The 19882-nt window shown below is 47.0% G+C and overlaps 1 protein-coding gene across 2 annotated transcripts in view; it reads left to right on the top strand.

Annotated features, from left to right (window-relative positions):
• MRAS (muscle RAS oncogene homolog) overlaps window positions 1–19882 on the top strand; it is a 56029-nt gene that overhangs the window by 17804 nt on the left and 18343 nt on the right. For both annotated transcript variants that reach the window (XM_062214178.1, XM_062214169.1), the window contains exon 2: window positions 3645–3855. In XM_062214178.1, the coding sequence (XP_062070162.1) occupies window positions 3663–3855 (193 nt within the window). In that variant the 5' untranslated portion in view covers window positions 3645–3662. The remainder of the gene's footprint in view (window positions 1–3644; window positions 3856–19882) is intronic.

Raw genomic sequence — 19882 nt, 5'->3', positions numbered from 1 at the left:
TTGTGTCTGCGGCTCAGAAACCCCAGTGTTGAGCCTCTGTTGCCTTCCACGTGCATCTCCTCGGTACCAGTACTGTGCCGGGCGCTGGAGGGACAGAGAGGAACAAGATGCAGTCCCTCCCTTGTGCATGGGATACATGTGTAGATTCCAAGGGTGATATGGCCTCTGCTCCTGGAAGCGTGGGGTGGAGGCATTGCCCCTCTTGGGCCTGCGCCTGGGGTCCTGGGTGTGTGCACAGAACACAGTGTGACCACAAAGCTGGGCGGGGGCGAGAGTCCATGTGAGGAGCTGTGGCATGGGTGTGGCCAGGAAGGTCGTCCCTGGCTGCCAGTGGCAGGCTGGGAATGTTCAGTGAAGGAGCCTGGACTTGACCTATCCAGGACCCAGTCTGTGCTTTGTTAACCACGAGGTCTAACCCCGAGTGGGAAGGGAACCCGTGGTCTCCAGGGGCTCCAGCCCTCGGCGCAGGGCACTGTGAAGAGGACGGCTCCGCCCCTGACTGCATCCCACTGGCCACCTGGGCAAGCACAGGGTGACCTTGAGCAAGTCCCAGGCAATTATATAGTGGGTGGTCTGAGCTCCCGCTCAGAGGTCCACCTCTGGTCCTCAGCGTCATAATCTACTGGTGTATTTCCTCTCGGGTTTGGTTTTGCAAAGAGAATCAGGAGAAGCGCTTTTCCTTCGCTGTACCTTCCCACCCACTTGGTGTGTTTTGTTCGTGTCGCTGCTGGGAGGAAATGGAAGCTCAAAATCGGCCTCTCTCGCCATGAGTGTGGCTGCTGCAGAAAACTGAAATGCTGAGGAAACAAAAAAGCCCCGACAGCTGCTCGGAGCCAGCCCCTGCCATGCCACTCAGCGCCGGGAGCCACACCTGGTCGTGTGCACTCACAGAGGCTCCCGCTTGGCCGCCTTGCTCCACGCCTGAGCATCCCCTTGGACTCACGAGAGAAGGAGCGTGGGTTTCAGTCGCAAGCACAGCGCCTGTCGTGCCCGGGCCGATTTGCTCCCTGGCCTCATATGTACAAACATGTACTCCACTGCTTGGGCAAGTCCTGCGTGCCAGCACAGCACCAGGCTTCGTGCTCGCAGAGAGCTCTGCAGTGACTGTGGGCTGGAGCCCCATGCAAATTAGCGTGGCCCCATACCTGACGCTTCTGCTAACACCCTTCGTGCCAAACCACTGTAACAATCACCTAATCCAGCCCTCTCACCTGGTAGAGAACGCAGCTGAGACGCGGAGCGGCGCGGAGCGTGCAGGGGGCTGTCCTGGCCCCTTGGCGGCCCTCTGTTCACCGTCACATGCGCACCTGTCCACCTCCCAGCTTGCACAGGGACTCTGTCTTTCCTGCACAGAAGCAGGATCAGGCTCTGGCTCCTGGGCTCGGGCTCGCTTGCACGTACCCAGGAATGCCCTGTAGGAGGTGGTGTGGCTTCTCCCTGTGGCGGGGTCCACATTCAGCAGCTCAGGGCCCCGGCAACAACCCCCAAATCCTTCACTGGACTTCCTCCCCATCTCTCCTCCACAAGAGCTTAACGCTTTGCCATGCACCTTGTGCTCCCGGAACCCACGGGCTTCCATTCTTGTGGCGGATCCTGGATTCCCTCCTGGTTCCTGAGTTCCTCTCCTTGTTGCCCTGTGATACTCTCTCCAAAGGCCACCCTGTACTTCTCGGCTGTTAGCTCTTCACAACCAGCCCCGATTGGTTAAGGCCCCAGTCAGCCCTAGAACCTGGCCCCACATTGCCAGTGGCAGATTCATTCGCCGCCTTGGCACTGTTAACATTTGCAGTGGGATAAGTCTTTGTTGTGCAGCCGCATCCTGGCCTCCACTCACTAGATGCTGGTAACACCCACTCACTTTTTCTTTTTCTTTCTTTTTTTTTTTTTTTTTTTTTTTTTGATAGGCAGAGTGGACAGTGAGAGAGAGAGAGACAGAGAGAAAGGTCTTCCTTTTTCCGTTGGTTCATCCTCCAAGGGCTGCTGCAGCTGGCGCGCTGCAACTGGAGCACCGCGCTGATCCGAAGCCAGGAGCCAGGTGCTTATCCTGGTCTCCCATGCGGGTGCAGGGGCCCAAGGACTTGGGCCATCCTCCACTGCACTCTTGGGCCACAGCAGAGAGCTGGACTGGAAGAGGAGCAACTGGGACAGAATCCAGCGCCCTCACCGGGACTAGAACCCGGTGTGCCAGCGCCGCTAGGCGGAGGATTAGCCTATTGAGCCACGGCGCCAGCCACACCCACTCACTTTTGGCAACCAAAGATATTTTCAGACCTGGCAGATTTCCTTTAGGGGCGGGGGAGCAAAATTGCCTCTGATTGAGACTCACTGCCAAAGCTGAACTCAAAATTCCCACCTGTTCTTCTCCAACTAAAGCAGGGCTGACCAGATGCCCTAAGAATCCAGCATGCCTGGTGCACAAGGAGAAAGGAGAGGCAAGGAGGCTAGATTGTGCGATTCTCGGAGCCTCAGAATCCCAGAGCTTGGGTGTGCTAGGCTGCTGTGGCCCCAAGAGGGGAAAACCTTGCATCTGACATTGTGTTTTTAGTTTGGTTTAAATGAGTTTAGACATGTAGTTCTCAAAGTGTGGTACCCAGGCCAGCAGCAGCAGCAGCATCCCAGGGCACTGACTAAATAAAGCTCAGACCCAGCCTTAGCTTTTCCAACCACAGCATCCTAATCCATGAGAGATGTTCCAGTTGATGGAAGTTGATATGAAAGGCAAGCCCTCTTGTCACCTCTGCTCAGTAGAGGGCACTTTGGTGACAGGCAAGCATCTTTGACATGGCTTTTGGCTAAAGATGACCAGTGGTTCTGTGTGCCCAAGACTGCCCTGGCATGTAGTTGGTGTTCAGTAAGTGATGGAGGCAGGCATTGTGGCACAGCAGGATCAGTTGCCACTTGGAAAGCCCACATGCCACATTGGAGTGCTGGTTGGAGTCCTGGCTACTCTGATTCCCATCCAGCTTCCTGCTGATGCACCTGGGAAGGTGGTACATATGAGTGGGGCCCTGCCATTCATATGGAAGACCTGGATGGAGTTCCTGGTTCCTGGCTTTGGCCTGACTCAGCCCAACCCTTACTGTTGCTGGCATTTGAGAAGTGAACCAGCAGATGAACAATTCTCTCTCTCTCTGACTCTGCATTTCAAATATATAAATAAATATTTTTAAAATTATTATTGAATATATCATTTTTACACTAATTGTGTCTGGATGATAGGACCAATGATAATACTCTTATTTTCTTTTGCATGTCTTTATTTTCAAACTTTTCTGTCATTGGGAGTATTGATTACTTTAAGAAGGGAGGAGGGGAAGGGTGTTTGGTGCAGAGATGTTGCTTGAACTCTTGCATCCCAGAAAGGAGTGCCTGGCTCTGCTTCTGATTCCAGCTTCCTGCTAGTGCACACATGATGGCCGAATCCCTGCTGCTCACATAGGAGACCTGACTTGAGTTCCTGGCTCCTGGCTCAGCCCTGGGTATTGCAGGCATTTGGGGGAGTGACCAGTGGATAGAAGATCCCTGTATATCTGTCTCTGTCTCTCTCTGACTTCCAAGTAAAAAAAAAATTAATTTCTAAAAGAAAGGAGGAAACCCCGTGACTGTTTTCCCCGCACCTCACTGCACGTGCTTTGCCTCCCCAGGTGTGACCCACCAGAAGCATGGCGACCAGCGCCGTCCCCAGTGATAACCTCCCCACGTACAAGCTGGTGGTCGTGGGGGATGGAGGTGTGGGCAAGAGCGCCCTCACCATCCAGTTCTTCCAGAAGATCTTCGTGCCTGACTATGACCCCACCATTGAAGACTCCTACCTGAAGCACACGGAGATTGACAATCAGTGGGCCATCCTGGACGGTGAGACCCGGCGGGCAAGCCTGCGTGCGGGAAATTTGGCAGGCTTGGGTGGGTGGGAGGACGACTCCCTCCGTGCCTCTGTTACGGGATGGTTGGTAGTAGCCCTTGTATGGTTGCCTTTGTAGAGGGCCTGAAAGCTTTGTGGGAACCAAAATGCACATTCAACACAGAGGCAGCCTAGAATCGTGCCAGCTCACTGAGGTCATGTTTGTTATTTCTTGCTGATCAGAAGCTCTGATTAACCGTTACAGCTGTCTCTAGCTAACAACAACAACAACAAAGCGAAGAGAAACAAATGATTTCTTGAGCATAGTTTACTTAGTAATTGTCCTGCAGCGGGGAAGGAATCTTGGCTCTGACGTTGGGTTTCTAGTTAAGTCTAAGTGGGTCTAGATTAGTACGTCTCAGAGTGTGGTTGCCCAGCCTGCAGCATCAGCAGCACCAGGAAGCCTAGCAGAAACACGGATTTGCTCAGGGCCCAGGCTGATTCAGAAATTCTGAGGGTGAGGTCCAGCAGTCTGTGTTTCGCCACACCCTCCAGGCCGTGCTGGAGCTGGAGAGCCACCACCCTAGACTCTCACTGGCTGTGACCTTACGCTGCCCGAGTCTGTCTCTTAAACAAAGACCTGTCAATCACAGAGTGTGGGTCTAGGAAGGGAGCTTTGCGAACCACCACCAAGATGCGAGTCCTCTGTCGGGGATGGGATTTGCAGATATATTCTCCCCGCTGTGGCTTGTGTTTCATTCTCTTAACAGTGTCCCTCAAAGACCAAAGTTTTGCATTTGATGAATGCAGTCCATCGGCTTGGACTTTTAGGGATCGTGCTTTTGGAATTAAGAAATCTTTGCCTAACCTGGGGTCACAAAGGTTTTTCATGTTCTTTTTCTAGAAGTTACATGGTTCTGGGTTTTATATTTAGTTTTATGACCAACCTCAATTAATTTTTGTATCTGGTGTGAGATACGGAGCACAGTTCACTTTTCTGTGCAGTTACTCCAGCACTGTTTGTTGAGTGGATTACCCCTTTCCCCTCTGAATTGTACTTTTGCTAACATCAGCTGTCCACACATTCTGTTCCTTTGATTCACTTGTCTGACTTAATACCACACTGTGTTGATAGCTGTAACTTTATAGTAAGTCTTGAAATTGGGTCGTATCAGATATCCAACTTTATTATTTTTCAGTTGTTTTGACTTGTCTGGATCCTGGGTATTTCTACCTGGATTTTAGATTCAGTTCAATTCTGGAATTCGAGACTTTGCTTGGAATTATATTGAATCTATGGATTAGCTTGAAGAGAATTGACATCTTCACAATGTTGAGCCTTCTAACCTGTGAATATGGTGTCTTTGCCATCAGCTCAAGTCTTTAATTTTCTCATCAGCTTGTTTTGTAGTCCTAAGAGCGTAGGCCTTTTATATTTTTTGTCAGATTTTTTTTACCTACATCTGTATTGATGCCACTGTAAATGTTTTCTTCCATTTGTTTTTCTTTTTTTTTTTTTTTTTTTTTTTTTTTTTTTTTTTTTTTTTTGCTTTTATTTTTTTTTTTTTTATTTTTTTTTTTTTTAACTTTTATTTAATGAATATAAATTTCCAAAGTACAGCTTATGGGTTACAATGGCTTCCCCCCTCCCGTAAATTCCCTCCCGCCCGCAACCCTCCCCTCTCCCGCTCCCTCTCCCCTTCCATTCATGTAAGGATTCATTTTCAATTCTCTTTGTATACAGAAGATCAGCTTAGTATATATTAGGTAAAGTTTTCAACATTTTGCCCATATAGCACTACAAAGTGAAAAAAACTACCATTGGATTACTAATTATAGCATCAAATAGCAATGTACAGCACATTAAAGACAGAGAACCCACATGATTTTTTTTTTTCAAATTAATTAACTTTCTATGCCATTTCCCCTTCAATACCAGGTTGTTATTATTATTTTTTTTTTCATTTCCAATTCTCTTTATATATAGAGGATCACTTCAGTATATCATTAGTAAAGAGCTCATCAGTTTGTGCCCACACAGAAACGCAAAGTATAAGGATAAAGTATTACATTCTATATCTAGAGTCAGGACCTAAGCTGATCAGGTCATTGTTTCTTATAGTGTCCATTTCATTTCCGTAGGTTTCCCCTTTGGTGCTCAGTTAGTTGTCGCCGATCAGGGAAAAGAAATGATATTTGTCTCTTTGGGACTGGCTTAATTCACTCAGCATGATGTTTTCCAGATCCCTCCATCTTGTTTCAAATGACTGGGTTTCATTGTTCCTTACTGCTGTATAGTATTCTATGGAGTACATGTCCCATAATTTCTTTATCCAGTCTACTGTTGATGGGCATTTGGGTTGGTTCCAGGTCTTAGCTATTGTGAATTGAGCTGCAATAAACATTAATGTGCAGATGGCTTTTTCATTAGCCAAATTAATTTCCTTTGGGTAAATTCCAAGGAGTGGGATGGCTGGGTTGTATGGTAGGGTTATGTTCAGGTTTCTGAGGAATCTCCAGACTGACTTCCATAATGGCTTAACCAGTTTGCATTCCCACCAACAGTGGGTTAGTGTCCCTTTTTCCCCACATCCTCTCCAGCATCTATTGTTGGTAGATTTCTGGATGTGAGCCATTCTCACCGGGGTGAGGTGAAACCTCATTGTGGTTTTGATTTGCATTTCTCTGATTGCTAGTGATCTTGAACATTTTTTCATGTGTCTGTTGGCCATTTGGATTTCTTCTTTTGAAAAGTGTCTATTGAGGTCCTTGGCCCATCTCTTCAGTGGGTTGTTTGTTCTGTTGTTGTGGAATTTCTTAATTTCTTTGTAGATTCTGGTTATCAACCCTTTATCTGTAGTATAGTTTGCAAATATTTTCTCCCATTCTGTCGGTTGCCTCTTCACTTTCCTGATTATTTCTTTCGAAGTACAGAAACTTCTCAATTTGATGCAATCCCAAATGTTAATTTTGGTTTTGACTGCCTGTGCTCCTGGGGTCTTTTCCAAAAAGTCTTTGCCTGTACCTATATCTTGCAGGGTTTCTCCAATGCTCTCTAATAATTTGATGGTTTCGGGTCGTAGATTTAAGTCTTTAATCCACGTTGAGTGAATTTTTGTGTAAGGTGAAAGGTATGGGTCTTGCTTTAAGCTTCTGCATATGGAAATCCAGTTTTCCCAGCACCATTTATTGAATAGACTGTCCTTATTCCAGGGATTAGTTTTGGATCTTTGATCAAATATAAGTTGGCTGTAGATGTTTGGATTGATTTCTGGTGTTTCTATTCTGTTCCATTGGTCTATCCATCTGTTTCTGTACCAGTACCATGCTGTTTTGATAACAACTGCCCTGTAGTATGTCCTAAAATCAGGTATTGTGATGCCTCCGGCTTTGTTTTTGTTGTACAAGATTGCTTTGGCTATTCGAGGTCTTCTGTGTCTCCATATGAATTTCAGTATCATTTTTTCCAGATCTGAGAAGAATGTCTTCGGTATCTTGATTGGTATTGCATTGAATGTATAAATTGCTTTTGGGAGAATAGACATTTTGATGATATTGATTCTTCCAATCCATGAGCATGGAAGATTTCTCCATTTTTTGGTATCCTCTTCTATTTCTTTCTTTAAGGTTTTGTAGTTTTCATCATAGAGTTCTTTAACGTCCTTGGTTAAGTTTATTCCAAGGTATTTGATTGTTTTTGTGGCTATTGTGAATGGGATTGATTTTAGAAGTTCTTCCTCAGCCTTGGCATTGCCTGTGTATACAAAGGCTGTTGATTTTTGTGGATTGATTTTATATCCTGCTACTTTGCCAAACTCTTCGATGAGTTCCAATAGTCTCTTAGTAGAGTTCTTTGGGTCCCCTAAATAAAGAATCATATCATCTGCAAAGAGGGATAGTTTGACTTCTTCCTTCCCGATTTGTATCCCTTTAATTTCTTTTTCTTGCCTAATAGCTCTAGCTAAAACTTCCAGAACTATATTGAATAGCAGTGGTGAGAGTGGGCATCCCTGTCTGGTACCAGATCTCAGCGGAAATGCTTCCAACTTTTCCCCATTCAATAGGATGTTGGCCGTGGGTTTTTCATATATTGCTTTGATTGTATTGAGGAATGTTCCTTCCATACCCAGTTTGCTTAGAGTTTTCATCATGAAAGGGTGTTGTATTTTATCAAATGCTTTCTCTGCGTCTATTGAGAGAATCATATGGTTTTTCTTCTGCAGTCTGTTAATGTGGTGTATTACGTTGATTGTTTTGCGGACGTTGAACCATCCTTGCATACCAGGGATAAATCCCACTTGGTCTGGGTGGATGATCTTTCTGATGTGTTGTTGCATTCTATTGGCCAGAATTTTATTGAGGATTTTTGCATCTATGTTCATCAGGGATATTGGTCTGTAATTCTCTTTCAATGCTGCATCTTTTTCCGGCTTAGGAATTAAGGTGATGCTGGCTTCATAGAAAGAATTTGGGAGAATTCCTTCTTTTTCGATTGCTCTGAATAGTTTGAGAAGCATTGGAGTTAGTTCTTCTCTAAATGTCTGGTAGAACTCAGCGGTGAATCCATCTGGTCCTGGGCTTTTCTTTGTTGGGAGGGCCTTTATTACTGTTTCTATTTCTGTGTCAGTTATGGGTCTGTTTAGGTTTCCTATGTCTTCCTGGCTCAATTTAGGTAGGTTGTATGTGTCCAAGAATCTGTCCATTTCTGATAGATTTCCCTGTTTGCTGGCATACAAGTCCTTGTAGTAATTTCTGATGATTCTTTTTATTTCTGTTGTGTCTGTTGTTATGTTTCCTTTTTCATCTCTGATCCTATTGATTTGGGTCTTTTCTCTTCTTTTTTTAGTGAGTTGGGCCAATGGGGTGTCAATTTTGTTTATTTTTTCAAAAAACCAGCTCCTCGTTTGGCTGATTTTTTGTAATGTTTTTTTGGATTCAATCTTGTTGATTTCTTCTTTGATTTTAATTATTTCCCTTCTTCTACTGGGTTTGGGTTTGGTTTGCTGCAGATTTTCTAGATCCTTGAGATGACTTGAAAGCTCTTCTATTTGGTGCCTCTCCAATTTCTTGATGTAGGCACCTATTGATATAAACTTTCCTCTTAACACTGCTTTTGTTGTATCCCATAGGTTTTGGTATGTTGTGTTGTTATCCTCATTTACTTCCAGAAAATTTTTGATTTCTCTTTTAATTTCTTCTATGACCCATTGTTCATTCAGGAGCATGTTGTTCAATCTCCATGTGTTTGCACGTGCTCTGGGGATTCCCGAGTTGCTAATTTCCAATTTGATTCCTTTGTGGTCTGAGAAGCTGCATGGTATGATTCTAATTCTTTTGAATTTGCTGAGACTTGCTTTATGGCCTAGTATGTGGTCAATCCTAGAGAAGGTTCCATATACTGCTGAGAAGAATGTAAAGTCCTTAGATGTAGGATGAAATGTTCTGTAGATATCTGTTAGATCCATTTGAGCTATAGTGTCATTTAAATCTGCTGTCTCCTTGTTGATCTTCTGTCCTGATGATCTGTCTATCTCTGAGAGTGGAGTATTGAAGTCCCCCAGTACTATTGTATTGGGGTCTAAGTCTCCCTTTAAGTCCCTTAACAAGTCTTTTAAATAAGCTGGTGCCCTGTGATTCGGTGCATATACATTGATAATTGTTATATCTTCCTGTTGAATGGATCCCTTAATCATTAAATAGTGTCCCTCTTTGTCTCTCCTGACAGTTTTTATGGTAAAGTTTATGTTGTCCGATATTAAGATGGCTACACCTGCTCTTTTTTCATTTCTGTTGGCATGGTATATCTTCTTCCAGCCTTTCACTTTCAGTCTGTATGGATCATTGTTGGAAAGATGAGTTTCTTGTAAGCAGCAAAAAGATGGGTTTTGTTCCTTAACCCAATCCGCCAATCGGTGTCTTTTAACTGGACAGTTCAAGCCATTAACATTCAATGTTACTATTGAGAAGGAGTAACTTTGCCCTGCCATTTACCAAAGATATTTTCTGATATCTGGTTTGAGATTCCTGTGTTCTTTTGTTGTGAGGTTTCCTTCCTTTACCTTCCTTCATATTGGCTACTGTGTTTCTGTGTTTCTGTATGTAATACATCTTTAAGCATCTTTTGCAGGGCTGGACGAGTGGCGACAAATTCTTTCAGTTTCTGTTTGCTGTGAAAGGTCTTTATTTCACCTTCATTCACAAATGAGAGCTTTGCAGGATATAATATTCTGGGCTGGCAGTTTTTCTCTCTTAGTACCTGGGCTATATCTTGCCATTCTCTCCTGGCTTGTAGGGTTTCTGATGAGAAGTCAGCTGTAAGTCTAATTGGAGATCCTCTGAGAGTAATCTGGCGTTTCTCTCTTGCACATTTTAGGATCTTTTCTTTGTGTTTCACTGTGGTGAATTTGATTATGACGTGACGTGGTGAGGTTCTCTTTTGGTCATGTTTATTAGGGGTTCTATGAGCTTCCTGTACTAGGATGCCTCTGTCTTTCTCCAAACCTGGGAAATTTTCTGCTAGTATCTCACTAAAAAGGCCTTCTAATCCTTTCTCCCTTTCCATGCCTTCAGGAACTCCTAGAACCCGAATGTTGGGTTTTTTAATAGTATCCTGTAGATTCCTGACAGTGTTTTTTAGATTTCTGATTTCTTCTTCTTTTCTTTGATTTGCCTGTTTCCTTTCCTGTTCTCTGTCTTCTAATTCCGATATTCTCTCTTCTGCTTCACCCATTCTGTTTTTAAGGCTCTCTAGTGTGTTTGCCATTTGATCCATTGAGTTCTTCATTTCATTGAGGTTTTTTGTCAGTATCTCAATTTTATGTTCTACTAGTTTTTTCATTTCATTTTGATTTCTCCTTAATATTTCATTTTCACGGGAGAGATTTTCTATCTTGTCCATTAAGGATTTCTGTAGTTCAAGAATTTGTTTTTGAGAATTTCTTAATGTTCCTATCACTTTTTTGAGATCTGCTTCTTGCATTTCCTCTATCTCTTCATCTTCATAATCTTGCTTTTGCGTGTCTTTCTCCTTTGGGGGCGTCATAGTGTCTTCCTTGCTTTTGTTACCTCGGCTTCTATGTTTATTGTTTGGCATGTTGGAGATAATTTATGGTTTTTTTTTTTTTTTTTTTTTTGACTCAGTTGGGAGTGGAGTTGAGGGTAGTTGAAATCTGGCCTCTGTGAGTATTCGTTTGATCTACCTCTGGGACCACACCAAGAGTTTATTCAGCCCTCAATGTGTTCTCCAGTTTTGCTAAAGTTATTGAGTTTGGCTGCACTTTAGATATGTAAGATCGCAGTGCTCTTTGTTTTGCTTGTTGAGTGAAGGGTGAGGCCTCTGTTTCCCTCCCCCCTCAATGTCTTGGGTTTCTGAGGTCTTACCCTCCTCCGTTGGTTCCCGCGCTGGTGAGATTCTGTCACTCGGCTCCCGCCGCACTCGGCTCCCGCCGCACTCGGCTCCCGCCGCACTCGGCTCCCGCCGCACTCGGCTCCCGCCGCACTCGGCTCCCGCCGCACACGGCTGGCCCCCGCCGCACTCGGCTCCGCTTCCGCCGCACACGGCTGGCCCCCGCCGCACTCGGCTCCGCTTCCGCCGCACACGGCTGGCCCCCGCCGCACTCGGCTCCGCTTCCGCCGCACACGGCTGGCCCCCGCCGCACTCGGCTCCGCTTCCGCCGCACACGGCTGGCCCCCGCCGCACTCGGCTCCGCTTCCGCCGCACACGGCTGGCCCCCGCCGCACTCGGCTCCGCTTCCGCCGCACACGGCTGGCCCCCGCCGCACTCGGCTCCGCTTCCGCCGCACACGGCTGGCCCCCGCCGCACTCGGCTCCGCTTCCGCCGCACACGGCTGGCCCCCGCCGCACTCGGCTCCGCTTCCGCCGCACACGGCTGGCCCCCGCCGCACTCGGCTCCGCTTCCGCCGCACACGGCTGGCCCCCGCCGCACTCGGCTCCGCTTCCGCCGCACACGGCTGGCCCCCGCCGCACTCGGCTCCGCTTCCGCCGCACACGGCTGGCCCCCGCCGCACTCGGCTCCGCTTCCGCCGCACACGGCTGGCCCCCGCCGCACTCGGCTCCGCTTCCGCCGCACACGGCTGGCCCCCGCCGCACTCGGCTCCGCTTCCGCCGCACACGGCTGGCCCCCGCCGCACTCGGCTCCGCTTCCGCCGCACACGGCTGGCCCCCGCCGCACTCGGCTCCGCTTCCGCCGCACACGGCTGGCCCCCGCCGCACTCGGCTCCGCTTCCGCCGCACACGGCTGGCCCCCGCCGCACTCGGCTCCGCTTCCGCCGCACACGGCTGGCCCCCGCCGCACTCCCATTTGTTTTTCTTAATTCTGGTTTTCAGCAGTTTGATATTAGTCTGTGAGAATATAAATGCAGTAGATTTTTAAAATTTTCTCTTTATTTGAGAGGCAGAGAAACAAACACAGAGATCCGCCGTCCACTGGTTTACTCCTCAAATGCCTCAACCGCTAGGCTGAGCTGACACCAAATCCAGGAGCTTGGAACTCAATCCTGACCTCCCAGGTGGGCAGCAGGAACCCAGTTACCTGAGCCATCACCTGCCATCTCAAGGAAGCTGGAGTCGGGAGCCAGGGGCAGGCGTTGAACCCCAGCAGTGCAACATGGGCTGGTGTCTTTACCACAAGGCAGGTGTCTTAAGCATTAGGCCAAATGACCAACCTTAGGATAGATTTATGTATGTCAATCTTGTAACCTGATACCTTGCTAAACTCACTAGTTCTCATGGTTTTTTTTTTTGTAGTTCCACTGGGTTTTCTGCATAGACAATCACATCTGCAAGTAATGATGGTTTACTTCTTCCTTTGCAATGTCGATGGCTTTTATTTTAGTTTCTTGCCTTACTTCACTGACTGGAGCCTTCAGTACACTGTCAAACAGAGGCGGTGAGAACAGATGTTCTTGTCTTGTTCTTGATCTCGAAGGGGAAGTATTCAGTCTTTCAGCATTAAGTATGTTGCTTGCTGCAGGAATTTTTTGAAGTTAATTTATATATTTGAACGGCAGAGTTACAGAGAGAGAGGGAGAGACACAGAGCGACAGACAGCTTCCATCCACTGGTTCATTCCCCAGATGCCCGAAGCAGCTGGGGCTGGGCTGGGCTGGGCTGGGCTGGGCTGAAGCCATCTGGGTCTCCCATGTTTGCATGACAGGGACTCAACTGTGTGAGTGCCACCTGCTGCCTCCCAGGCTATGCACATTAGCAGGAAGCTAGGTGGGAAGTGGAGAGGCTGGGACTTGAACCAGAAATTCTGATGGGGCATGTGGGCATCCCAGATGGCAGCTTAGCCTGTTGCACCACCACACCTGCCCCTGTAGGTTTCTAACAGATGTCCTTTATCACATCCAGAAAGTTCCTGATTGTTCCTGGTTCACTGAGAGTTTTGATCAAAAGTGGATGTTGGATCTCATCAAATCCTTTTTCTGTATCTACGGAGATAATCATGGGGTTTTTCTTTTTTAGTTTGTTAATATGGTAGGTTACACTGATTTTTTTCTAATGTTAAACGAACTTGGCACCCCTCAAATAAGCCTTACTTGGGTCATGCTATATTATCCTTTAATATGTTGTTGGCTTTGATTTCCTGAAATTTTGTTTAGAATTGTTACATCTGTCTTCTTGAGGGATATCGTCTTGTCATGTGTTTGTCTTATTTCGGCCATAGAGTAATGCAGACCTCATAGAATGAGTTGGGAAGTACCCTCTTTTCCTATATTTCCTCAAAGAATTAGAGTTAATTTGGTATTACTCCTTCTTTAAGTGTTTGGTATAACTCACCAATCAAAACATATTGGCCTGGAAATATCTATGTAGGGAGATTTTTAACCACAAGTTTTTTTTTATTTATTTATTTGAAAAAATTACAGAGAGAGAGAGGTCGTAGCTCAAATGGCTACAACGGCAGGAGCTGAGCTGATCTGAAGCCAGGGGCCAGGAGCTTTTTCTGGGTCTCCCACATGAGTGCAGGGGCCCAAGGACTTGGGCCATCTTCCACTGCTTTCCCAGGCCATAGCAGAGAGCTGGATCAGAAATGGAGCATCCAGGACTTGAACCAGTGCCTATATGGGATGCTGGTGCTGCAGGCTGAGGCTTTAACCTGCTGAACCACAGTGCTGGCCCCTTTTAACCACAAATTAAAGTTCTAAATAGATACAGGGCCATTCAGGTTATCTCTTTATTCTTCAGTGATCTTTGGAAGTTTGCATCTTTCAAAAATATGTTCAGTTCATCAAATTTACAAATTTACCAAATTTATTGACATAAAGTTGTTAATAGTATTCTCTTATTGGGGCCAGCGCTGTGGCGTAGTGGGTGAAGCCACCGCCTGCAGTGCTGGCATCCCATGTGGGTGCCGGTTCGAGTCCTGGCTGCTCCACTTCTGATGTAGCTCCTTGCTATCTTGGGAGTGAACCAGTGGATGAAAGACCTTTCTCTCTGCCTCTGCCTCTCTGTGACTCTGCCTTTCAAAGAAATAAATAAGTCTTAAAAATAATATTCTCTTATTTTTTTTAAGATTTATTTATTTATTTGAAAGTCAGAGTTACAAAGAGAAAGAAGGAGAGGCAGAAAGAGAGAGAGAGAGAGAGAGAGAGAGAGAGAGAGGTCTTCCATCCACTGATTCACTCCCCAATTAGCCACAATGGCCGGAGCTGCGCCGATCCAAAGCCAGGAGCCAGGAGCTTCCTCCAGGTCTCCCACGCGGGTGCAGGGGCCCAAGGACTTGGGCCATCTCCTACTGCCTTCCCAGGCCATAGCAGAGAGCTGGATCGGAAGTAGAGCAGCTGGGACTTGAACCAGTGCCCATATGGGATGCTGACACTGCAGGCGGTGGCTTTACCCGCTATGCCATGGCACCGGCCCCTCTTATTCTGTGGAATCTGTAGGATAATATCTATGGAATCTGATAGTATCTCCCCCTTTTCTGATATTGGCAATTTTTGCTTTTTTCTTTTTCTCTGATGAGGCTGGTTAGAGGTTTATCAATTTCATTGGTTTTCTCAAAGAACCAACTTTTGGGTCCTCTAATTTTTCTTACTTGGTTCCATTGGTTTTCATTCCCACCTTCATTATTTCGTTTTGTCTGCTTACTTCAGGTTTAATCTCCTCTTCTTGTTCTGATTTATTTTAGTGGAAGCTGCTGTCACGAACTTGAGACATCTGTCCTCTTCTGAGATACTCAGTCGGTGCTGTAAATTTCCCTGCTGCCCCGTTGGGTGCACCCTACAAATTTTAATATGTTGTGTTCATTTTCATGTAGTGCAAAATGCTTTCTAATTTCCCTTTTGATTTTTTTTGACCCTTGGGTTATTTAGAAGTATATTTCTGTTTATTTTTCAAGTAGTTGGGAATTTTCCAGAGATCTTTCTGTTCTTGGTCTCTGTCTTCATCCTGTTGTGTCAGAGAACCTACAGTATAGGTTCTCAAATTCCGGGACACTCACTGAGGCCCGGAACGTGTTGGTAAACTTGCATGTGCACGTGACAAGTGCATGTCGTCCGCTGTTGGGTGGAGTGTTCCGTGGATGTCCGTGGGATCCAGTTGGTTGATGGTGTTGCTAAGCCTTCTGTATCCTTCCTGGTGTTCTGCCTGCTTGTGCTGTCAGTCGCTGGGAGAGGACTGTTGGGTTTCAGAGTAGAGTCATGGACGTGCCTATTTTTTTCCTTTCGCTTCCACCAGCTTTGGCTGCATGCATTTTAACACTCTGTTATTGAGTGCACCAGCGTTTAGGACTGACAAATCCTTTTGACAAGTTGCTCCCTTTGTTAGTGTAAAATGAGTTTTCTTTTCTCCCTGGGTTTCCCTTCCAGTGGGGTAGCCTGGGAACTCTCTCGGGCACCAACCAAGCATTCACCAGTACCATGCCTCATCTGTATCCCAGAGCCAGGGATCTCTGCCCTTCGTTGCCTGCTGTTTGGTGGCTTTTTTCATATATTTTATGTGCTTTGTGGTTGTTTCAGGTGAGAGGTTAAACCTGGTCCTTGTTACTCCATCTTGGCCAGAAGCAGAACCAAATCATTGTATTTAAAAAATACAGAGGGCCGGCGCTGTGGTGCAGTGCATAAAGCTGCCACCTGCAGTGCCAGCATCCCATATGGGCACCAGTTCAAGACATGGCTGCTCTGCTTCCAATCCAGCTCTCTGTTATGGCCTGGGAAAATGATGGAAGATGGCTCAAGTGCTTGGGCTACTGTACCCACATGGGAGGCCTGGAGGAAGCTCCTGGCTCCTGGCTTTGGATCAGCCCAGCTCTGGCCATTGCAGCCATTTGGGGATTGAACCAGCAGATGGAAGATCGATCTCTCTCTCTGTCTCTGCCTATGCTTCTCTGTAATCATACCTTTCAAATAAATAAATAAATCTTTTAAAAAAAATACAGGATGGGGGCCAGAGTTTTGGCATGGTGGGTAAAGCCAATGTCTGTGACGCTGGCATCCCCTAGGGAAACTGGTTCAAGTCCCAGCTGTTCCACTTCCAATCAACTCCTGGATAATGCACCTGGGAAAGCAGTAGAAGATGTCCCAAGTCCTTGGGCCCCTACATGGGAGAACCGTAAGAAGCTCTTGGCTCCTGGCTTTGGTCTGACCTAGCCCTGGCTGTTGCAGCCATTTTGGGAGTGAACCATCAGATGGAGGATCTTTCTCAATATATATATATAACTCTGCCTTTCAAATAAATAAATAATTTTTTAAAAAGAAAAGAAATTGAGATTTTTAAAAAAAAAAAAAATACAGGTTTCTGTGGTATTTGGTCTAGAGGTTAAGAAACCAGTGTCTCATATACGAGTGCCTGGGTTTGAGTGTCAGCTCTGCTCCCAATTCCAGCTTCCCACTAATGTACCTCCTGCAAGGCAGCAGGCTTTAGCTCAAGTAGCTGGGTCCCTGTCATCCATGTGGGAGACCCACACTGAGTTCCTGGCTCCTGGGCTTTGGCCAGGCCCAGGCCCATCTTTTGAGAGCATCTGGGGAGTAAACCAGCAGATGAAAAACTTCTCCTTTCTCTGTTATACTCTGTCTCTCTCTTTGCTCTGCCTCTCAGATGGTTTGAAAATAAATCTTCGTGAATATTATATGAGTTATATTCCAGTTTTTAAGATGCACCATTCTCCAGGGGGCTCGTCTGCTTCCCCGGGATGCTTGCTACCTGTTACCAAGCAGGGACGTGGTATTTGGTGTTCTCCTGGCCTATAGTGCTCTTCCTGCGGGAATATCTCACCTCCTCCAGGGCTCAGCTCAGATGTCATTATACCCAGGGGGTCCTTCCCCACAAGCCAAGCACACTGGCATCCCCCCACCCTGTGGTTTCTGTACCACTGCCCAACTCTGCTGTTCGCAGAGAGTTCACTCGCTCTCTCTCTCTTTCTTTCTTTCTTTTAAGATTTATTTATTTATTTATTTATTTGAAAGTCAGAGTTACACAGAGAGAGGAGAGGCAGAGAGAGAGAGTGAGGTCTTCTATCCGATGGTTCACTCCCCAATTGGCTGCAACGGCTGGAGCTAGGAGCCAGGAGCCAGGAGCTTCTTCTGGTCTCCCTCGCAGGTGCAGGGGCCCAAGGAATTGGGCTATCTTCTTCTGCTTTCCCAGGCCATAGCAGAGAGCTGGATCAGAAGTGGAGCAGCCGGGTCTCAAACTGGCACCCATATGGGATGCTGGTGCTGCAGACCAGGGTGTTAACCTGCTGCGTCACAGTGCCGGCCCCTGTTCGAGATTCTTTTACTGTCAAACAGTCTATATCTGTGTATTTGAATTTTTGTCTCTCCCTAATAAAATATAAATTTATAAGAGCAGCAACCCAATTTTATTGACTGGGATAGCCTCAGCATCTACAATACTGCTTGGCTCACGGTGGGGCCTCAGAGAACATCCATGGAATGAGTAGATGAACAAAAATGTGCAGTGTGTCCTCTTATTTTCTTTTTCTAACAAACATTAAAATAAACATATATAACTATTAAAATCAACAACTTCTGCACTTTCTAATATCATTTCATCCCTCACCCACTGGGATATGTGACGTACTTTGGAATAGACTGAGTTAAATAAATGTTAAATGGGTTGTTCTTTACCGTAGAACCTTTCACTTGCAAACACGTTAGAAGGATGCCCACAGGATATGGTGTCCTTAGAGTTTCCCAAAGGGACCACTTTTTGCATACATTGTGGACTGGGTTGCACAGAGGGTATCCTGCACAGCATTGCATAATGCATGTAAGAATAACCCTGTGCCTGTTACATAGTTGGAGCTCAATCCCTATTGTTTCCCTCATAGCCATGTCAACTTTTTCTAAGTAACTATGGATGTTTGATTAGTTTCTGAGAAAAAAGAAAAGGTTCCCTCAAGGGTAGTCTTTCGGGAAGTTTTGGGGATAACATTTATAGCAGTGGCTGTAGGAAGAGGGGCACAGCCAGGGCATCATTCCAGAAGTGTGAGATTGCAATGCGTGGGGTGGCTTGGAGGCTGGAAATCGCTACGCCTCTGCTCCCACCACCAGCGTCAGGACTGACGTAGGCCATTGCCTACCCAAGCCTTTAGCAGGAGTACACACTAGATTTCCAGGTTTGCATGCTCACTACCTTGGGTCTCTTAGGAAAACATCATAGCTGAGTATTCATTAGCGTGGCATTGCAAAGGACACCTCACATTTTGGGAGCTGTAACTGAAGGCTGGTTGTGCGTGGACCTGAGTATAACTTGGCTCCTGTCTTTCTGGCGGACCTTTCTCTGGGGGCATGCAGCTCTGGGGTGGCCAGGACTTTCCCTGGGCACGCAGAGCCCTGGGGGCCTGCTTCTCTGGAGTCACCCAGCATAGGGGAGGCGCTAGGCCTGGAGCTGCCTGTGGCTGCCCATAGCCGCTGAACTCCAAGAGTGCAGAACTCTGCAGTCTCCTTCTACACTCAGTGAGAGCGTGGTGGCCTGAGGACGAAGAGGAGGATGCTGGTGATGGTGAGTGGGAGCAGGAGAACTGTCGTGAGTACTGGGCATTGGGTGAGGCCCATGCTAAGCATACTGCACACACACACTCTCTGACTCTCAATTTATGTTTATTTGTTTATTTTTGATCTACTTGAAAGGCAGGGTTTTATATATATATATATATCTATATATCTCCCAGAACCACAGTTTTATATATATATATATATATATATATATATATATATAGAGAGAGAGAGAGAGAGAGAGAGAGAGAGAGAGAGAGAGAGAGGCAGGCGGAGTGACAGAGATCTTTCATCTGCTGGTTCACCCCCCCACCCCCCAGTTGCTTACAACATCTGAGGCTGGGCCAGGCCAAAGTCAGGAGTCTTGAACTCCATCTGGGTCTTCCATGTGGGTGGCAGGTGCCCAAGTACTTGACCCATGATCTGCTGCCTCCCAGGCACCCTCACGGGAAGCCCAGTAGTCAGAACTCCAACCAGTGGTCCTAGGTGGGCTGCAGGTGCCCCAAGCAAGGTTTAACCCAGTCCACCACAACGCCCACCCCCAGAAACTCTGCTGATCTACACACACGTGACTGTGGCCACTACCCTGATTGTCTCTGTTTTAAGGAAATAAAGGGGAGTCCTTCGAGAGTTTGGTCTCCTGCATGCTGTGCTGAGGTAGGATAGGGACATTGTGTCCCTGTGCCACGGCTGATCCCCGTGCCCCTGGGAATGGGGCACCAGGGAGAGGCTGTGAGGCTGGTGGCCGGGATGAGTGGACACTTGCCATGAGTCTCCACCAGAGCTCTGTATGCTTGCTCAGGAAGCCGGCTCTCTGGTGCCCTCTCTGAGGGTCCCATAGGCCCTCTACTTTCTTGTTTTGCTTCAAGGGGCCACATTGCCTGCATCCTCCCAGTACCTCAGTGATGGACGACAGGTGACCTCAGGGGCCAGTGCCAGGCCCCCCGTGTCTGTGGGACCCCGGCTTCGGAGCAAGTCAACCCTGAGTTCTTTCCACAGGGGCCTGGGTCTCTCGTCTCACTTTCCACAGTCAAGGCCACACCTCTGGGAACCCCGCTTCCTCACCCTCCAGCGCCCACCCCCC

The sequence above is a fragment of the Lepus europaeus genome, chromosome 2, assembly GCF_033115175.1.
Source record: "Lepus europaeus isolate LE1 chromosome 2, mLepTim1.pri, whole genome shotgun sequence".
NCBI classification, from domain to species: domain Eukaryota; kingdom Metazoa; phylum Chordata; class Mammalia; order Lagomorpha; family Leporidae; genus Lepus; species Lepus europaeus.
Note: the sequence above shows the minus strand (reverse complement) of the source record. Positions and strands in the feature narration are given on the sequence as shown.